General features: G+C 54.9%; 1 protein-coding gene across 11 annotated transcripts; it reads right to left on the reverse strand.

Moving 5' to 3' along the window:
* Nucleotides 1–185: 185 nt before the first annotated feature.
* On the reverse strand, nucleotides 186–15,151 carry LOC138107477 (thyroid hormone receptor alpha-like). 11 transcript variants are annotated; one of them, XM_069008710.1, is made up of 7 exons: nucleotides 14,608–15,151; nucleotides 13,204–13,265; nucleotides 11,195–11,494; nucleotides 10,638–10,814; nucleotides 8,895–9,022; nucleotides 7,311–7,413; nucleotides 186–6,431 (listed from the first exon to the last, which is right to left on the reverse strand). In XM_069008710.1, the coding sequence occupies exons 1-7, from the start codon at nucleotides 14,658–14,660 to the stop codon at nucleotides 6,421–6,423; spliced, it is 834 nt and encodes a 277-aa protein (XP_068864811.1). In that variant the 5' UTR covers nucleotides 14,661–15,151; the 3' UTR covers nucleotides 186–6,420. The 11 variants fall into 11 exon arrangements, with proteins under 11 accessions (XP_068864811.1, XP_068864814.1, XP_068864810.1 ...); XM_069008705.1 differs by lacking the exons at nucleotides 186–6,431; nucleotides 7,311–7,413 and adding an exon at nucleotides 7,593–8,634 and having other exon boundaries at nucleotides 14,608–14,787; nucleotides 14,974–15,151; XM_069008706.1 differs by lacking the exons at nucleotides 186–6,431; nucleotides 7,311–7,413 and adding an exon at nucleotides 7,593–8,634 and having other exon boundaries at nucleotides 11,195–11,324; nucleotides 11,394–11,494.
* Between the last annotated feature and the right edge of the window lie 3,307 nt (nucleotides 15,152–18,458).

Here is an 18,458-nt window from a genome sequence, read left to right on the forward strand (position 1 = left end):
AACCCGATGGCACGCAGCTCTGGCACCACATTCCCTCTTCCCTTCTCCCTTTTTCCAGCACACCAGGCTGCTGGAAACAGCATTCCCTAGGCAGTTCATCCCAACACAGAGAAGAGGAGCCTGTGACTTACCCACACCATGGGCAGGACAAGGGGGGCCCTAGCTGGCAGGGACAGGTTCTTCTAGCACAGAGGTTTCTGAGCCCAAAAAGGAGCCTTACTTTGGCTTCCCTGACTTATTCAGCAGCCTTTTAGAAACACGTGGCAGGGAGGGAAGCTGCTTTTCCTGCCACCATTCAGCTGCCAAAACCAGTAACCCCTCCACAGTGCTGCTGCAGCCTTGCCTGGCCCTGGGGCCATAGAGCAGGAGCCTTGTGGGCATGAACCTGCCCTTGATGCATCCCCTGAGCAAAACCCACTAGTGAAAGGTGGTGAGAGCAACCAGCAGGGGTGGTAAGCAAATCTGTGAGCCCTTAGGAGAGGCCTGTGCCATCAGAAATGTAGAATGGTGTCTTTCAGTCGAAAGGGTCATACAGTGTTCATCTAATCCAGTTGCCTCACCAAACACGCTGACATACAAAATAATAAGCAGAAACCTTATTTCTGGTATTTCCTCACTTCTAAGTCTCAGAACTTGCAACTAAACCTACTCAATCTGTAAATTTGCGTATGCCATTGATTAGATTATTTGTAATCTTTCTCACTGCTGAAGGGTTAACACGGTGTCCTTATATCCTGATGCTTATAAATAATTAAAGACACAGCAGAATTCTTCACTAAAATCTACCATAGTCTTTTCCAGAACTGATTTCTAATCCTTTCCAAGACAGCTGCACAAGTTAATATTAAAAAAAAAGTGCTGAACCATATTTCACAACTTGCCAGCTGCCTGCCAGGGCAGAGGGGTGCATGGTTCTGGCAGGGAGGGCACAGCCTCAGCACCAGCCTGCTTGGAGAACCTCCTCTGCTCAGTGCCAGTGCCTCAAGCAGCAGTGCCTCAGGAAGGAGCATTCCCAGCCCATCCAAAAGGACATAGGGATTTACTGGTCTGGCCACGGGGAGGGGGTGAGTGCTGCAAGGGGGAGGCTCTTGCACAAGTCTGGAGTGGGCAAAGAAGGCACAACTGAGAAGGAATGGCCACCTCAGCCCCTCTCCTTCATTACAGCTCTGCACCTTCCCCTACCTGTAGGTCATAGGGAGAGGTGACAATGGGCACTGAGGGAATCAGTTGGCTGAGCAAGCTGGCGGGCAGAAGGTCCAAGAAGCTGACTTGTAAAAAAAACCAAAACCTAGAAAGGTTAATCGTGATTAACCACATATCAGAAATGCCTTCCTCTCTAATGGTAAAGCCACTGACACACTTTTTCTCCTCTTGCTTTGTCATTTATCTCGTAAATCAACCCATCTGCTTTCAAACCAAACGTGCCAAGTAAATATGAAGATTATTAGGAAGCCTTTTTATTTCCCTAGAGCCAATTAAACAGCTGGAGGTTACATTTTTTTAATATTGCCAAGCTGTTACCAGGCGTAACAAAAGGCAGTTGGCTGCACACACAGCCCCGCAAGGTTTCACCGGGCTGATGCAGCAAAATCAAGGAACTTGTGCCTTGCAACCAGCTGCAAATGCCGGAGACGCACCGCTGATTTTATGGCAGCTGTCACACCAGAAGAGCTGATCCTCCCAGACAGTGGAAGTACACAATTAGGTCACATTAAACATCGAGAAAATGCCACAGCAGTTCCCCATGCCAACTACAAGTGAGTGACACTGGAAAACAGTTCCTAGCTGGCAAGAACCATCCCAGCATCAGTGCATAATTTCTGCTAAAAGTTTACAGATGAAGTCTGAGGGTGCAGAAGCGTGAGCAATCACCCAAACAGAGGGATTCATAACGCTTTCCCACAAGGCAGAGAAGTGAGACAGGCAAGCACCAAAGACTGGTTTATCCCCCCTGGGAAGCCACCGCTACCTCCTGTTCACAGAAACAGAGGGGCTGGCTACAGCATTCCTTCAGGAGGGTTTCCTTTAGGGCCAGAATAACAAGATGAAGCAGTGATGCTCACAGCAGAAGCTTCAGACTTGTGAAGGCTTTTTTTCCACGTACAACACCAAGCTCCTAGCCTTACCACAGGAGCAAAAGTATTTGCAGTGTCCTTACCATTGCACCCACACACTACAAAGTACGTCCTTGGCCAGAGGTGGACTAGCGAGAAAAGCACAGCCCACTCTGCTTACAGAAAGCCTTTTTGCATCCTGTCAGCACCACCTACATTCAGCTTAGTCCAGTCTTGCAAACCTGAAATCAAAGGTAGTTATGAAAGGTAGCTGTTGTCACAGGTAACAGACATTCTGTTGCACAATATTTGGTGCTCGCCACAAATTGCACTGAAACAACTTCTATGCCATTGCCACAACAGTGGTAATTATTTAAAACATGAATAAAAGGGCTCTGTACAGGAGGGCAATGCTGCATGGGGAGAGAACACACCACACCATGTAAACTTCAACACTGTGAGAAGTGTCAGTCTATGTCTTTTTACTCCCATATACTCCCATGTATCTTGAAACTACTTGTGGAGTCTACTGATTACAAAAGCATGGTAATTTTGCCTGTGATCAAAGACATAGCAATGATGCAGCAGCAAGCAGTGCACCTCAGGGAAATGTTACACAGTTTTTGGGATGGTAAGTGGGCAGCACAGCTTTCTCAGCACATGAATTAACACCTCAATTCTTTAAAAGTTTCCATTTTACCAGTTTCTTCACCAGGCTTTTTCAGTAGAAGCACTAGTTGTCACGATCAGCAGTCCTGCTGCAGTATCTCCTCTGCACGCATCCTCACAGAGCACCCCCATGCTTCGCTCCCAAACACAAGAGCAAGGCTATTCTTTACACTTTTAGGTCAGCCCTTTAGCACCGGCCAGGAGCAGCATCTCCTCCCAAAAGCAGCTGTCAGAAAGGCAGAGGCAGATATGCATGCAGGAAGTAACCTCCTGAGGTACTGCTGCTGCACTGCCCATGACCAGGGTCTGAGAGCAAAGCCATGCACCAGCACATGCTAAGAAGCAAGCTGAGGGCTTACAGGAAACAACCAACCTCCAAGATATTTTGAATTGTGAAACAATTTAAGCTACAGCCCAGAACAAAGACATCAAAGTTATGACACCCTCCTAAATCAGATTTAGTCTGGTCTGTCATGGCACAAGATTACAATGTCACACTTTCACAGAATGGTTAAAGATTGGAAAGGGACCACTGGAGGTCACCTAGCTCCCAGACATGCAAGGGTCCCCCAAAGCAGGTTGTTGAGGATTGTGTCCAGATACCTTCTGAAAACCTCCAAAGAGGGAGACTCCACAACTTCTCTAGGCAATCTGTTCCAGTGCTTGGTCATCCACACAGTAAAGTTCTTGCTCATGTACATCAGTTTCTGCCCGCTGCCTTTTGTACTATTGTTGGGCAAAACCCAACCAGAGCCTGGCTCCATCCTCTTGGCACTCTCCCTTCAGATACTGATAGACTTTGATGAGGTTCCCCTCTCTGGCGTCTCTTCTTGAGGCTGACCAGGGACAGCACCCTCAGCCTTTCCTCATACATGAGATTCACCTTAATCATCTTTGTTACTCTAAGCTGGACCCTCTCCAGAGGCTCCATGTCTCGCCTGTCCTGAGGAGCCCAGAACTGCACACAGCACTCCAGATGTGGCCTCCCCAGGGCCGAGCGAAGGTGTGGGGTCCGTCCCTCCCGGGGAGGCTCTGGCGGCCTGCGTGAGGGCCGGGCAGGAGCGGGGCGCGCCGGCTGCTCCCTCGCGGGGCCGCGCTGGGCTCGCAGCGCTGCGGCTGCCGGGCCCTCGCTCCCGGCAGGGCCCGGCCTGGGCCCCACCGCCCGTGCGGGAGCACCGGCCGCCAGACCCGCCTCCCGGGACACAGCCCCGCTCCCGCCCGACCCCTGCCCCGCTTACAACACCTAGAGCCATAAGTGACAGCTGGGCTTCGCAGGACCGAGCGCGATGGAAAAAGGGAATCCAGCTGAAATACACATGGCCTCACACTCCCAAGCTGTAGGGTGGTCTGATGAGAGCAAGAGCTCATCAAGACAGGTCCAGCCTAACCTGGGGGAGACCTGGGACAGAGGAGCTTGAATGTCCCATACCTGGGAAAGCAACAAAAAGCCTTAACCAAAAATTATTTAATTCATTTATATTCAGCATTAAGTTCTCCTCCCTACCTCCCCATGCCCTCCCCACGACCCCAGCCAGCCTGGGTTTTGTAGAGTAATTTTAGGGCTCCGTGTTTCTGACCAGATCTCATCTACTGTGACATCTGAAAGAGCCCAGTGAGTGGAAGGCTCCAGCCCACAGATAGCCAAGAAAATCTAAGATTTCCTTGCTGCTCATGCAGTTTTCTCAGACTGTTTGTCAAAAGTTATTGGTGGCTATTTTTTAAATGAAAGGAGTAGAGAGAAAATAGCTTTGCGGCATATTGGGCTAGCAGATTGTTCAGACTCTGTACAGGGACAATAAAGCTTTTAGGATCCTTTGATTGACATATATAATGAATGTAGCTGTCAAACTTTTGTGCAGCAATTTTATTTTGTATTGGCAAGCTATTTCACTGGCCAGGGTTTTGCATAAAAGGAATAATTCACATTGTTGTGGTGCTGCTATTTACAGAGCCTAGAGGACAGTGGCATCACTACAATATAAATATTAATATTCAAATTTCTTTTGAAATACATAATTCTGTATGCAACCTATCCTACGTGCACATCTTCACACAGGGAGAAAGGCATTGTTCTGCAGAGAGAAGGGGGCCTGGAGCCGCTGGGGGTTGTTATTCATTCACTGATTCATTCTGTAGCCTTTGAAAAGCCACTTAGTTACTCTGCACTTTAATGTTTCTCTCTGTGGAGCAGAGAACAAAGCCTCAACACAAACTGCCATCACTGTTACCAGTCAGAGTGGCAGAGGTCACAGAGCCAGCATGGGGTCAAGGGGCTGCTCTGAGCAGCCCGTGTGTGCACAAAGCCCAGGACAGCTGTGCTCTTCTCAAACAGCTGCTTTCTCCTGCCGAAGCAGCGGCAGGATCAGCTTGGGCTACCTAAGACAGCAGTTGCTGCTTGCCCACTACCTTTCTTTGATTATGAACAATAACTTGCCAAGAAATCACTAGCCTCAGAGAAAACAGGCAGAAAGCAAACGAGAGGGCAAAGCAAAACATAAAGGAGAGAGGGGGAAAAAAAAATCCATATAAACAAGGATGACTCTCACACTCTATTTGCTATGCAGTCAAGCCCACAAGTGAGTTGTGTATCTGAAGGTGGAAATACAAAGACATGTCCTGTTCCCTGGGGAAAGGTAAGCAACTTCTCAAATTATCTTTAGAGGCTGTTATTAGCCTTGCACTAGCACTGACATACCCTGTGCCCAAAGCCACAGCATGCACACACTGTATCCATAAAAAGAGATATTCACAGCTCATAGAAGTGCTCATAGAAGTGCTGTGCAGCTCATAGAAGTGCTGTGCCCGTGCTCTGGTACCAGTATCATTTAAAACAAAACAAAAAAAAAGTTTGAGTAGCAAGTGAGCGCATGGAAAGGACTTGAACGGCAAGAATTTGGAAAGAGCATGGGAATCCAGCTTGGGGTGCTGAGGTCAATGGGCACACAATTTTTTAAGAGTGTACCAGGTTTGTTTGTTCAGTCATTCCTATATTCATTTTCAATTCCAGAGACAGGAGCTTCATGTCTAGCCCCAAAATAACAGCATTGTCTGAGACAAAGCCAACTTGGTAAGGGGTACCAGAGCTTTTCCCAGCCCATTTATGTAATAAAGCATTATATACAACTGTTGGAAAACATACCAGTTTAAAAATTTTTTATATATGACTTTGGCCAGGTTTGCTCATCTTTGCCTCAGGGAAAGGGAACTGAAGCTTCTTTCCAGGGCATTGTTTCTCTAGGTGAGGCCTGATGGGTTTAGCATTTCAAAAGACTAGGAGTAGCCCCAATAAGATAAAGCCATTGAGGGAACATCACCAGAACAGATGTCAGCGGCCATCTAAGAACATCTACCCCTGAAGATCTAATTAACATCAGAAGCGAAGAAACACAGATCTAATAGGAGACCAGATACTAGGAACTACACAACTTGAGACCAATGAACACTGATCCAATTCGTTTCTATGAGTTTTGACTGTAAAAAAGATCTGAAAATTCTAGTAAAGGTCATGTGTCATGGAATGATTCTCTCGGCACACCCGGGCTATGTGTGGATGAGATGATTTCTGTGCTACATCCTGGCCAGAGAATAAAGTAGTGCCTTGACTCTCTAACATTAAAAATGTTGCTGGAGGCTTTTTTGTTTTTCCTGCAGTTTCGGTGACACAACCAGGAAGCAGAACAGGAGCTTTATGGCCCTGTTACTTGGGTCCTAAAATACAGAGAAAGAAGACAGGGCAGAGAGCAAAGAAGAAAAACAGAGCTTTGTCCTCATTCACATCATAGCCCTGTAAGGCTTTGACCAAAAGATATAACTGTATAGTGAAACATCTATGGGGGACTCTCTTGTCTGGCACAGAGGGGTTCTGCAGATGGACTTCCAGGGCGGGGAAAGAGTACCAAGTCGGCAACACAAATTACTTCAGGCCAAACTCCAATACATAACTATAGATTCCATAGATACATCCAGCCTTAAGCCCAGAAGCAATACAGGTGGGGAGAACGGAGCCTGGGTGATTTAAACTACGTGTTTAAGCAGTTCAAGGTAACTGGAAGTAGCGCTGGTGCCTCTGGGTTTCTCTGTTCGTTATTTAAGGTGAACATAAAAACACAGAGTGCAGGAGCCCAAGGATGTTCCTCACTGGCTTCAAGCTGGCAGTTTCCTAAAAGCAGTGCTTGTTGCTTTCCTTGGTTTGCCGACCAGCAGTGCCACCTCCCCTCCCTGCTGCCATGGAGCTCAGCCTTCCCCAGTGTTAACAAAATGGCACGTTACTCTACTTGGCCAGATTTTAGCTCTGAGAATTTCATTCTGAACAGTTCAGCATCTGCTTTAGCCAAAACAGTTCCACTATTTCCAGGAATATTATTAAAGGAAAAATAGACTGCTTGGCACATGTTACATAAATTCAGGCAACCTTTTACATGAGGATCTCTAGCTTCAGAAGGGAAATTTTGAAATCTGGCAGAGAGGTGACCTTTGTGGTAGAAATGTGTCTATCCCTATTAAAACCTACCTAACTTTGGCCAGATTATAGAGCAGGGAAATACTGCAGTTAAGGGCGCAGTAAAGAGTTCTGAGAATTGCACTTACTTGCTGTTTCTGCTGTGGGCAAGAGGTCCCTTATCTCCTGCAGAGCTGCAGCTTGTGCTCCCCCACTACCTTGGCCAGTTATGGCTGCACAGGTCCTCCATGGCTGGATGACGAAATTACAGAGCCAAGGGTGAGCAGAGAGACCAGCATTCCATCTGACGTCTACATACATTCCCGTAACTTTCTGATACAGGACAGCCCCATCTGTCACACAGCCCAGGTTCAACGGCAGCATCGCGAGTGCTGCGCAGGCACGAGGGCACTGCAGAAAACAAACTGTGACCAAAAAAGTCAGGGCAATTACAATACATAGATGCACAGCTGGAAGAATTAATGTCAAGCAGACAATGGCATTACAGACGTCCCCTAACAATGAGGGCTTGAATCTGCTGTCTCAGTAAAACTCTCTAAATTAGGTTTGTGTGCAGCATACGGAGAGTTTCTGAAAGAAATATAAATATAGGCCATCATTCTGCAAAGCTTCACAAACCCAAACCCTTGCATTCAGGTGCCATCTCACTGACTTTGCTGCAAAATCAAGGCCATTCACGTTAAAAGCACAGACAAGAACATCTGCTCAAACTGAACTTGTAGAAAAAAGCCCCAGTCCTAGGTAAGGCAGAACACACGTGTTTTAATTTTTAAAGTCACTATGACACAGAGACTTGTTAAGAAATGCACGTGCTTTTAGATGTATAGGGCTGCTGGCAGGAAAGGCTGAAGTTTTTTTACAAATGCCTGTAGCTCATAGGTTAAGACTACCATCAGACCGATATCCTTCAACACTCCAACTTCAATACCAAAATTGTAAGAACCTCCTGCATTCCATTCCCTAGTACGGTAACAAGACAAAGTCCTCACCCACCCTGGATCGTCCAAACAATAGAATACAAGGTTGAAACGAGCCTTGTGGTTTGAGGGGCACCTTCTGCCCAAAAAGCCCAACTGTGCATCCAGATAAAAATGAACACCACAAATAGAGAGTACAAAAACCACGGAACACCGCTTCCAGCAGGCGCCCTCGTCGGTATTTAAAGGCGTGGCTCAGGCAATAGCAACAAAGCCCCGAGGCAAAAAGCCTGGGAGGTCGGGGTTGGGTTTTTTTCCATTCAAGCCACACGTGTTCCCCAGCGCCCATTACCGGGACTCGCTCCGGGCTGGCGCCGTTCCACGGTGCGAGGGGACCGGAGAAGCCACGCGACCCACGGCACCGGCGGCACTCGGTGCCCGGGGGCGGCCCCGCGCCGGGAGAGCCCCGCCCGCCCCCGGCACCTGGACAGCTCATCCTCTGCACCTGACACACTGGGGCACCGGGCTTTCCTTCCTATGGATAACAGGGGAGAACGAGGGGGGGAAAGGATGATGGACAGATGAGGGGGAGAAGGGGAAGAGAGGGGAGTCGGGTTGGGGAGCAGGGAGAAAGGAGGGCTGGGGGGATCGGGGATGCACAGGGGAGCTGGGAGAGAGGGTGGGAGGCACTGGGGAGAGGGTAGGAGGGAGGCTGGGAGAGAAAGGGAGAGTGTGGGGGAGAGAGAAAGAAACTGGGGGGGTCTCTGCTTTCCTACCCCCCCGCAGATCCATCACCTTCATCAGCAGCTTGGGCCAGAAGCGGGGAATGTTGTGTTTGCGGTAGTTGATATAGTGCTCAAAGGCCAGCAGATACATCTCCTGGCACTTCTCAATCTTCTCGACACAGATCAGCCCCGTCAGGTCTGCGGGAATCAGGGAATCATCAGGGGATTGTGGAATCATGGAATGGTTTGGGTGGGAAGGGACCTTAAAGCTCACTCAGTTCCACCCCCCTGCCATGGCGGGGACACCTTCCACTATTCCAGGGTGCTCCAAGCCCTGTCCAACCTGGCCTTGGACACTTCCAGGGATGGAGCAGCCACAGCTTCTCTGGGCAGCCTGTGCCAGGGCCTCAGCACCCTCACAGGGAGGAATTTCTTCCCAATACCCCATCACAATCTCCCCTTTTCAGTTTAAACCTCTCCTTGTCCTGGCACTCATTGCCCATGGAAGAGTCCCTCTCCCAATCCCATACCTGCAGGGATTCTCCCTCCCACAGGGCTGAGTGTCCCATGCACCCCCTGGGTGTTGGGGTGCCCACCCCACAGACCCACGTCAGCCTGGCAGGGGGCCCCAGGGCACCAAGGGGACCTGTGCTCCTGGGTACCAGGGATTGGGGTGCCCACCTCATGCTCCTGGGACCCCTCCCAGCCTGGCACAGCTGCCTGAAGCTCTGGGAATTGGGGTGCCCACTCCAAACCCCCCCAAAATCCAGGGGGGGCACGGTTTCCCACCCAACACACCCTGAAGATGTTGTGAGGCTCTGGCATCAGGGTGCCCACCCAACACACCCCCAAGACAGTCAGGACTCTGGGCATTAGGGTGCACACCCAGTGCACTTCCACGTGCTGGGGGTTGTGGGCAAGGGGGTGCCAACACAACAATCCCCGTGCACAGCCTCTGGGCATGGGGTGCCCTCCCAATTCCCCCTGAAGCTGCTGGGGATCTCTGGCATCAGGGCGCCCACCCAACACCTCCCCAGGACAGTGAGAACTCTGGGCATTGGGGTGCCCACCCAACACCCAACCCTGATTCCTCTGGCATGGGGTACCCACCCCATTCCCCCACTACTGGTGTGCACGCACACCTGAGGACATGAGCAGCACAGCCTGGAGCAGGGCCACCTCGGTGTCATCCAGGTTGAAGGCAGAGAGGGACTTGCCACGGTGGCATTGGGGAACGTGGTGTGGCCGTGTCACCCCTGGGACCCCCACAGCAGATGGGTCATTGGGGGGGTGTGGTGTGACTGTGTCCCCCGTAATGGACAGTGGGGTTTGGGGGTGCAGTGTGACCGTGTCCCACTCTGGGACCCCCACGGTGGACAGTGGCAGGGGGTGCAGTGTGACCCTGTCCCCCCTCCCTGAGACACCCCGGGGGGTGTGATGTGACCCTGCCCCCCCTCTGGGGCCTCCATGTCACCGGGGAACACTCGTGGCAGGGCCAGTGCAGCAGCCAGAAGAGGAAGCTGCGTGACAGGGCCAGTGACAGGGCCAATGGCAGGGCCAGGGCCACCCGCGGGCACAGCTGTCCCCTTTGGTCACTGCTCACCCCTGAACCCTTTAGGGGTGACCAGCTCAAGGACACTGGGCAATGTCCCAACCCCCCTCGACTGCCCAAGGACACCGGTGACATCCCAAACCCTGGCACTGCCACCATGTGTGTGCTGAGTGTGTGAGTGCTCAGCAGATCCTGGCTAGGGCTGGGGGCCAGGGTGGGGGACCGAGATGGTGACAGAGTCCCTCCACTGCATCCCCTCACCAGGAATTTCCGCTTCTGCTTCCAGTGGCTGCCCTGGGCATTGGTGCTGCGGTGGGCTTCTGTCACAAGGCGGATCAGCTCCCACTCCTCGGCGCTGGGGCGATGCTGCAGGGACTTGATCATCTCCTCCTTCTGCTGCCACTCCCGGTTCTCCTCGATCAGCTTCCGCTTGGCTACCTGCTTCGAGTCATCCAGCACCACTGCCGGACCCCCAGCATCAGCCAGGATCCCCCCACATCAGCCAGGACCCCCCATCCATGCATCCCACAGCTGCAGCATAGCACCCCATGGTGACCCCCCCCAGCCTCCTCCTGTGGCTGCTCTGGGCATCCCAAATTGCCCCATAGCACCAGGACCCCAACCCACCTCCCAAAAGCCCCCCACTATCATCTGGGATGCCCCCCAGTCAGCTAGGACCCCCCATTCATGCATTCTACCCCACTGCTGCATCACATACCAGCCCAGTCCTGCAGCTACTCCGGGTACCCCAATGTGCCCCAGGGTGTCGGGACCCCAACCTGCCCCCCAGCCGAGCCCCCCCACGCCCCCCAACTCACAGTCCATGGCCATGCCCACGGAGATGCACTTCTTGAAGCAGCAGAGCTGGCACTGGTTGCGGGTGATCTTGTCGATGACACAGGAGTAGGTGGGGTGCAGGTTCTTCTGGATGGTCCGACGGAAAAATCCCTGGGGAGGGCATGGGGGAGTGACCCAGTGAGCACTGCTGAGCCCCCCTAGCCCCCTGCCCCAAGTCACCTTGCAGCCCTCACAGGCGATGCAGCGGTAGTGGTAGCTGGCGGCCTTGTCCCCGCACACCACGCACTGTTCATCTTTGTCCAGGTAACTAGGGATGTACCCTGCGGGGACCCCCAGGTCAGGGACCCCCAGGGCACCCCAGAGCAGGGACCCCCGCAGCGGGGACTCATGGGGTGCTCCATGACAGGGATTCCCATGACAGGGACCCTCAGGGCACCCCAAGTCAAGGACCCCTGGAACACCCTGTAGCAGGGACCTTCCCACACACCCCACATCAGGGATCCTCCAGGAATCCTGAGTCAGGGACCCCCTTGCATGCCTCACATCAGGGACACCCCACACACCCCATGCCAGGGACCCCCAGTAAGCCCTCCCCTCCCTGTGCCTCAGTTTCCCCTCTGTCTGCACCCACTGTCTGCCCCACCACTACCCCTGCCCTGGCACGGGAAGGGTTAACACTGGGGGTGTGGGGGGGGGTGCCTGAGCCCCCCACGCCAATAAAGCCCCCATTATCCCATTATCTGGCCGGGAACCGGCAGCGGGGGGGGTCCCTGTCCCCCTGGCACACAGAGACCCACTGTCCCTGTCATTGTCCGTGGTCCCCCCGCCTGGCAGGCCAGGAACCAGCCCCCCACCAGAGTCCCCCCAGCCTCCCCACCACCGACTGCTCAGGGAAACTGAGGCACAGATTGCCCATGATGCATGGGGCGGTCCCCAGCACCCTGGGCCCCTCATGTCCCTCCCGGGAGCCCACCCTTGTGTTTTGGGGGGGCTGGAATTGGGGATCCCCGAAGGGTGAGAGGGATGGGAAAGGGACCGGATGCCTGGGTCCCCCCTGCATGGAGCACCTGTAACTCAGGGGAGTGTCCCCAGCACCCCAGGACCGCCGCACCCACCCGGGATCCCACAAACCCAGGCGTGGGCACCCCTCGAGCCCACTCTGGCGCTCTGCAGGTGCCGGATGCGGGGGTCCCTGGGTGCTCCCTCCCTCCGGGAGCGGGGCGGGTGCAGGGGATGGGCGGGAGCCGGACGCTTGGGTTCCCCCCTGGCCCCCCATCGGGTCCCGCCGGCACCGGCTGCTCCCCGCCGGGAATGGGGCAGGGCGGGGGGCAGTGCCCGCAGGGCCCCCCTTATCGCCCACCCCAGGGCGCTGCCGCCCCAATGGCGGCACCCCGACCCACGAGGCGCCGAGGGGGATGTGGGGGACTGGGACCCCAGCAGACCCTGCAGGGATGTGGGGTGCAGGGGGGGACATGGGAGTGGGGTATCCATGGGACTCTGGGGTGCCTGGGGGACATGGGGACCTTGGGGTGTCTGCCAGGGACATGGGGTGTCCACGGGACCCTGGTGTTCCTGGGGTGCTCACAGGGGATAAGGGGTGTCCGTGGGACTCCAGGGGACCCGGTCGAGACATGAGGCGTCCGTGGGACCCTGGGGTACCTGCATGGACACAGGAATCTTGGGGTGACCATGGGGGACAAGGGATGTCCATTGACTTTGGGGGACCCAGGTCATACATGGGGTGGCCAGGGGACCCTGGCAAGGACTTGGGGCCCCCAGGGTGCCTGCCAGGGACATGGGGTGTCCGTGGCACCCTGACTTGCCTGAAGAGACTTGGGGACCCCAAGATGTCCACAAGGAACACGAAGGGTATCCAGGGGTCCCTGGTAAGGACTCGAGGCCCCTACAATGCTCACACGGAGTGCCTGCAGAACCCGGCGAGCACATGAGGTACTCGGGGGACCCGGGGGTGCCCAGCAGGGCCATGGGGTGCCCGGGGGGGTTCGGGGGGTGCCGTGGGTCCCCGTACCTGACATGCTGCTCTTCACCAAACATTGGCTGCTCTTTCTTTTGCGCTTCCCATCCAGCCACCTACGGGAGGGGGGTGACAGGCTGAGAGGGTGCCCACGGATTCCCGCTGCACCCCCCCAAACTTCCAACAGCTCCCCCAAAACCCCCCTCGAACCCCCTTCTCTGCTGGGAAATGGGCAGCCCCCACCCGGGGGTCCCAGTGCAGCGATGTCACAGGTGGGGTCCAGCCCGGGAGTGCGGGATGGGGGGGGTAGGAGAGGGCCCTGGGGACCCCCCCCACCCAGAACACCCCTGTCGGGACCCCCCCCCTCCGGGACACGACACCGCCCTGGGGGGGCTGGGACCGAGCGGGGGAAGGGAAGGGAAGGGAAGGGAAGGGAAGGGAAGGGAAGGGAAGGGAAGGGAAGGGAAGGGAAGGGAAGGGAAGGGAAGGGAAGGGAAGGGAAGGGAAGGGAAGGGAAGGGAAGGGAAGGGAAGGGAAGGCGGGTGGGGGAGGGGAAGGAAAAGGGTGGGGGAGGGGCTCCTTCCCAGTCAAAGACAAAATGTCCTTTTGGCTGAGCGGAGAAGTGACGTCATCGGGGCTCAGCCAATGGCGGGCGGCGGGGGTCCGCGCGCGCCCGTCCCCGCGGGGGGGGCCCGGGGCCGCGGGGATCGGCACCTGCGGGGGGGGAGCCCCGGGGACCCCGCATCCCCCGGGGCCGCTCCAGCCCAAGGGGACCCCGGGCCGCCACCCCCCACCGGGGGCCCGAAATAGTCCCGGGGGGGGGTGGAGGGTGAGGGGAGGGGGCGGCTGGGAGAGGCACGAGTGGGGGGACACCATGGCGGGGCACGAGTGGGGGCATGTGGGCGTGGGGACACAGGGACACCAGGGGATGGACCTAGCCGGTGACATGTGGGGGGCAGGGGGACACGCAGGACATGGGCACGTGTGGGGATACCCAGAACGTGACATAGGGACACTTGCGGACATGTGGGGTACAGCGGGGCTGGGGGACACCTGGGGTACGGGGATGTACAGGACATGGGGACACCCAGGTTCGGAACATGAGTGGGGACACATGGGGTGGACGGGGACATGGGCACAGGAACAAAAAGGGCACCCAGGACACAGGGACACACGAGGCATGGACATATACACAACCACACAGGGACACATGGGGACACAGGGGGTACCCAGGGCACGGACACATACGTGACCACGCAGGGATGCATGAAGACACACTGGGCACGACGACGCAAGAGACACAGTGGGCACTGGGACATGGAGACACTTGGGGACACACACGGCATTCGGACACAGAGGGCACAGCCAGGTATGGGCCACACAGGGATGTGCTGGGACACGCCAGGCGTGGTGCCACACGTGTCCGCCGCATGTCCCCGTGCTGGGGTGGGAGCTCACCGGGTGTCCTCTGGCTCCAACAGCGGGTCCAGGGTGCTGGGCTTCTGTTCCATTCACTGCAATTCCATCAAGGAGCGCTCAGCACCGACCGAGGGGGCTCCGGCGCCACGCGGGGGGCCACGCCGCGCACCCCATGGTGCCCCTCAGTGCTCAGCACCGCGCAGCATCCCGGGCTGGATCCTGCGGGACAGGGGGGTCAGCCCAGACCAGCCGTGGGGGACACAGAGGGGACACCCAGGGAGGGGTGTGAAGCCATAAGGGACCCCCAGGAGCTGTGGCCACCGGGGAGGACTGGGTGTGAGCATGCAAGAAGGGAGGGAAGGAGGAGTATAAGGGCAGGAGAAAGAGGGGGAGCGGGGGCCTCACCTGGGCCACGCCCGGGGAGGCCGGCCCGGCCGCAACCTCCCCAGGCTCTAAGGGAGCAAATGGCGGCAGGGGGCGAATTCCGGGGCTTCAAACACCTCGGCCCCACGCACCTGAGCCGGGCCCGGGACCGCCCCAGAGCCCCGGCCCCGCCCGGCCCCGGGGCCCGCCCTGCCCGGCACGGGGGCGGCTCCATCGCTCGGGGCCCCGCCCCTCTCTCCCGGGCCGGGCCCGCCCCGCGCACCGGGGCCGCTCCCGGGACCGGGGCTCCGGGTCCTGCTGGCGGCCGCTGCGGGTCCCGGGCGGCGCCGCCTCTTCCCCGGCGGGATTGGGGCTGGCATCGGGACCGGGAGGAGCCGCTCCGGGACGGGCGCTGGGGCCGAGCCCGGCGCTGCCGCTCCTGCTCCGGCCGGCTCTCCGCGGGGAGCCGGGGCTGTGCCAGCGCCCGGGCAGCCCCGGGATCCCGAGCCGGGCCCGACGCGCCGGGCCGGGCTCCGCTCAGCCCTGAGCCCCTCCCGGAGCCCGCCTTGGGCCCCACGACGCGGCCCCGGGCTCTGCCGCCAGCCCCGGACGCGGCGCTGAGTCGCTGCTCCCGAGCTCTGCGTGAGGCCGGGGAGCCCGGCTTCGGGCTGTGCCTAAGGCAGGACTCGGAGCTCAGAGACACAGACTCGCCCTAGCCCGAAAAGCCCGCTTTGAGCATCAAAACACAGCCCTTGTGCTTTAATTCAGGTCCAGCAAAATGCAGCACTTCAGTTTCTCTTTGTGAGCCCAAACACACAGGACTGGCTCTCTTCCTCAAGCCCTGAAAACAGGATTTAGTCACTGTTTCGGAGTCCCAGCACTGGCCGTACCAACCTGCTCTCAGGACTCTGTAGATAGAGAAATGCTGCTAGGAAGGATTTTCTTGCTATTTTCTAAGTCTGTGAGAGACTGCACAAAATCCCAGCCCCTCCCAAGCTGCAGCTCCTCACACCAAACCTCGGGGGAATCCCTGGTGCTTCCAACACTGCTGCAACCCCACCTGGAGCTGAGCTTCCAAGGTGTCTAATCCACATGCAAGCCTGGATAGTCCAAAACCTGCAGGAAAAGAGGAGGCAAAATGAAAAGGAAAGGGGGGGAAAAAACCCAGAGTTTTGGGTTTTCCCCGCGTTTGCAACAGGATTGAAGGGCAGGATAGAGAGGTAAAGAAGTACCAAAGGCTGCAGTATTTCAGGTGATTCAGAAGGGAGAACCCATTAGTTACAATAGCATTAGTAAAGGCAAACATCTCCTATTCCCTCATTTTAAGGGGTTCAGTTGAAGCAAACTCCCCTTTTTCAGCATTTTAAGGGTTTAAATCCACACTTCTACCCATGCCCTGGCATCAAATCTCTCACAAGGGAGCGAGCCCAGTACATATATAACCTAATGCTGCCCAAGAGTCCATTACTTTTCTTGTTCTTATTCATGACACTTATGGCCCTAACTAGAAGCCCCAGCAGGAGCTACACCATTTATACTACTACTACTATTCTTCTCTTGCCTACTTAGTTGCCTACAGCATACTACCCAGGAATGACTAATGAACAATTACACATGTTAACAAGGAATTACCCAACTCACCTGCCTATGCTGCTGAGACAAGAAGCTTCTTCTCTTACCTGTTATCTACTCTTTTGGCAGATGTGGCTGTAGTAAAAAAAGAAGGCACCTACAGAGCCCCTTACTCCCCTGGAATTTAAGTCAGAGCAGCCAAACAGCTACAACTCCTCCCAGTGCTTTTATCCCTGATGGTAAAATTGCCTCCTCCCTTTTCCCGGGCATTGTGGGAACGAGAGGCGGGCCTGGCCAGGGGTATATTAACCCCAGTCCTGGGTAAAAGAGGCCTATTTCCTCTGTGGGGTTAGTTGGGGTAAGGGTGTCTTCTTCTTTCTGTGAAGGGGGTCTTTTGGGTTTTCTCAGCTTTTTTTCAGCAGGTACTTTTGGTATCTGAAGTAATAGAGGCTTTGAAGACTCTGTGAAGAAGATAGCATTAAGTGCATGGTTCATGGCAACTTCCTGAAATTCCAGATTGTGTCAGGTATGATACTTCAGTTTTTTCAGCAGATTCATTTTGCTGCAAGAGGAAGCTACCCTGGGTCCAAGATGACATTGGAGATGGAGGCTTCTGATAGGTAAGCTAAGGACTGTAAGTATGAGTGGGAGTGGGAGCAGGGTCCCAGTTAGTAGCTGACTTGTTGGGATTTGGCTTGTATGCCACTCCACGGGTGCATTGATTTTGGTTTTCTTTGTCATAGCTGACTAAGATGCCAACCTGGTGATCACAGTGCCTTTGGAGAGGGCTGAGGTGGACTCCTTTTGCATCCAGTGTGGATTCACATTGTTGGTCACCTAAAAGCTAAGTTGGGGGCCAGGACCTAGAGATGGGATGATAGCAGGGTAGTGGGTTGGAAATTCCTGGGAGAGATGTAAAAATTAGTGTAGGGGAAAGGGATGCTCTCCAAGGGGCTTGTTAGGTAAGCTAAAGGGAGTAGCCCTACTTTTGATTGCAACTGTAGGGTGTGCAGCGCAGAGCAGTTCCAGTGTGTGTTGTCTCGTCCCGTGTGTGTTTTGTGTTTCTGGCATCCCTCGGATCAGATCTCTGTGCCTTTTATCCTTAAGGGGCTTATCATAAGCATTGGCCATCATCTCTAGGTTCTTGAACTTTCATACTTCTTGGTAGGATGCCAATGTCACTTGTTCTTTTACCAGTGGGCTTGGCCGCATCTTGGAATCACATCTTGGAAGCATTGAGTCAGATGTCTTTTGAGGCCTTGTTCCCGGCTGTACTGCCATCCATCCTTTCCAGCCGTGAGCTGTAATGTCCTGGGGCTTGTAAGATTGTCAGGAGATGGGAGCATTCTAAATGTGGCATTGTCTCTCACAGCCATCTTGATCACTGTGACTGACAGTTCTTAGAAGAGGTCACTGTTACAGTCTTTTCTTCTGCTCCTTAGAGCCTCCTTCATCCACCATTGCCACACCCTCGGTTGTCTCTTTTGGCGTCGTCTCTTCTTCTTGCCATCGTTCTTCTTGCCGAGAGCTTTTTTTATCATCCTTGTGTCCTACTGTTTGTAGTATAATGTGTTGAGTTTGTGTCTCGCCTGGAATTGCTCTGCCCTGTAGAGTAGTCCTGAGGGGGGGTAGGTGGAGAAGAAAGGAGACTTTAGAGGGAACCTTTTGCTTTGCTTAGCCACCTGAGCCATGCCTCGGACAGAGTGACTGTGGCCAGTCTGTGTGGTGTTCAGTGGAGATGTGGGAGTGGTGCAGTGGTGTCTTGCAGTTTTATAGTAGTTTGTCCTAAGGCCCACTGTTGTGGGATCCTAGGCAGTTTGCTTTGAGGAATGAGAACTTGGGAAAGGCTAAGCTTTCCCTGTCTGTCTGGGTAACTTTGACAAATAATTCTTTTGCAGATGGATAGGATGTAAACCTGATATGAACAGAGGAGGCCAGAGGAGCACAGCAACGAG

Source organism: Aphelocoma coerulescens, chromosome 3 (genome assembly GCF_041296385.1).
Source record: "Aphelocoma coerulescens isolate FSJ_1873_10779 chromosome 3, UR_Acoe_1.0, whole genome shotgun sequence".
NCBI lineage: Eukaryota > Metazoa > Chordata > Aves > Passeriformes > Corvidae > Aphelocoma > Aphelocoma coerulescens.

What these genes read in the sequence shown, in the direction of transcription:
- LOC138107477 (XM_069008705.1), bottom strand. Translation starts at nt 14,660, where the DNA reads ATGGAACAGAAGCCCAGCACCCTGGACCCGCTGTTGGAGCCAGAGGAC. An exon ending in GGTGAAGAGCAGCATGTCAG is followed by an intron (nt 11,495 to 13,203) that starts GTACGGGGACCC and finishes GGGTCCCCGCAG; the next exon opens with GGTACATCCCTAGTTACCTG. An exon ending in CGTGGGCATGGCCATGGACT is followed by an intron (nt 10,815 to 11,194) that starts GTGAGTTGGGGG and finishes GACTCGAAGCAG; the next exon opens with GTAGCCAAGCGGAAGCTGAT.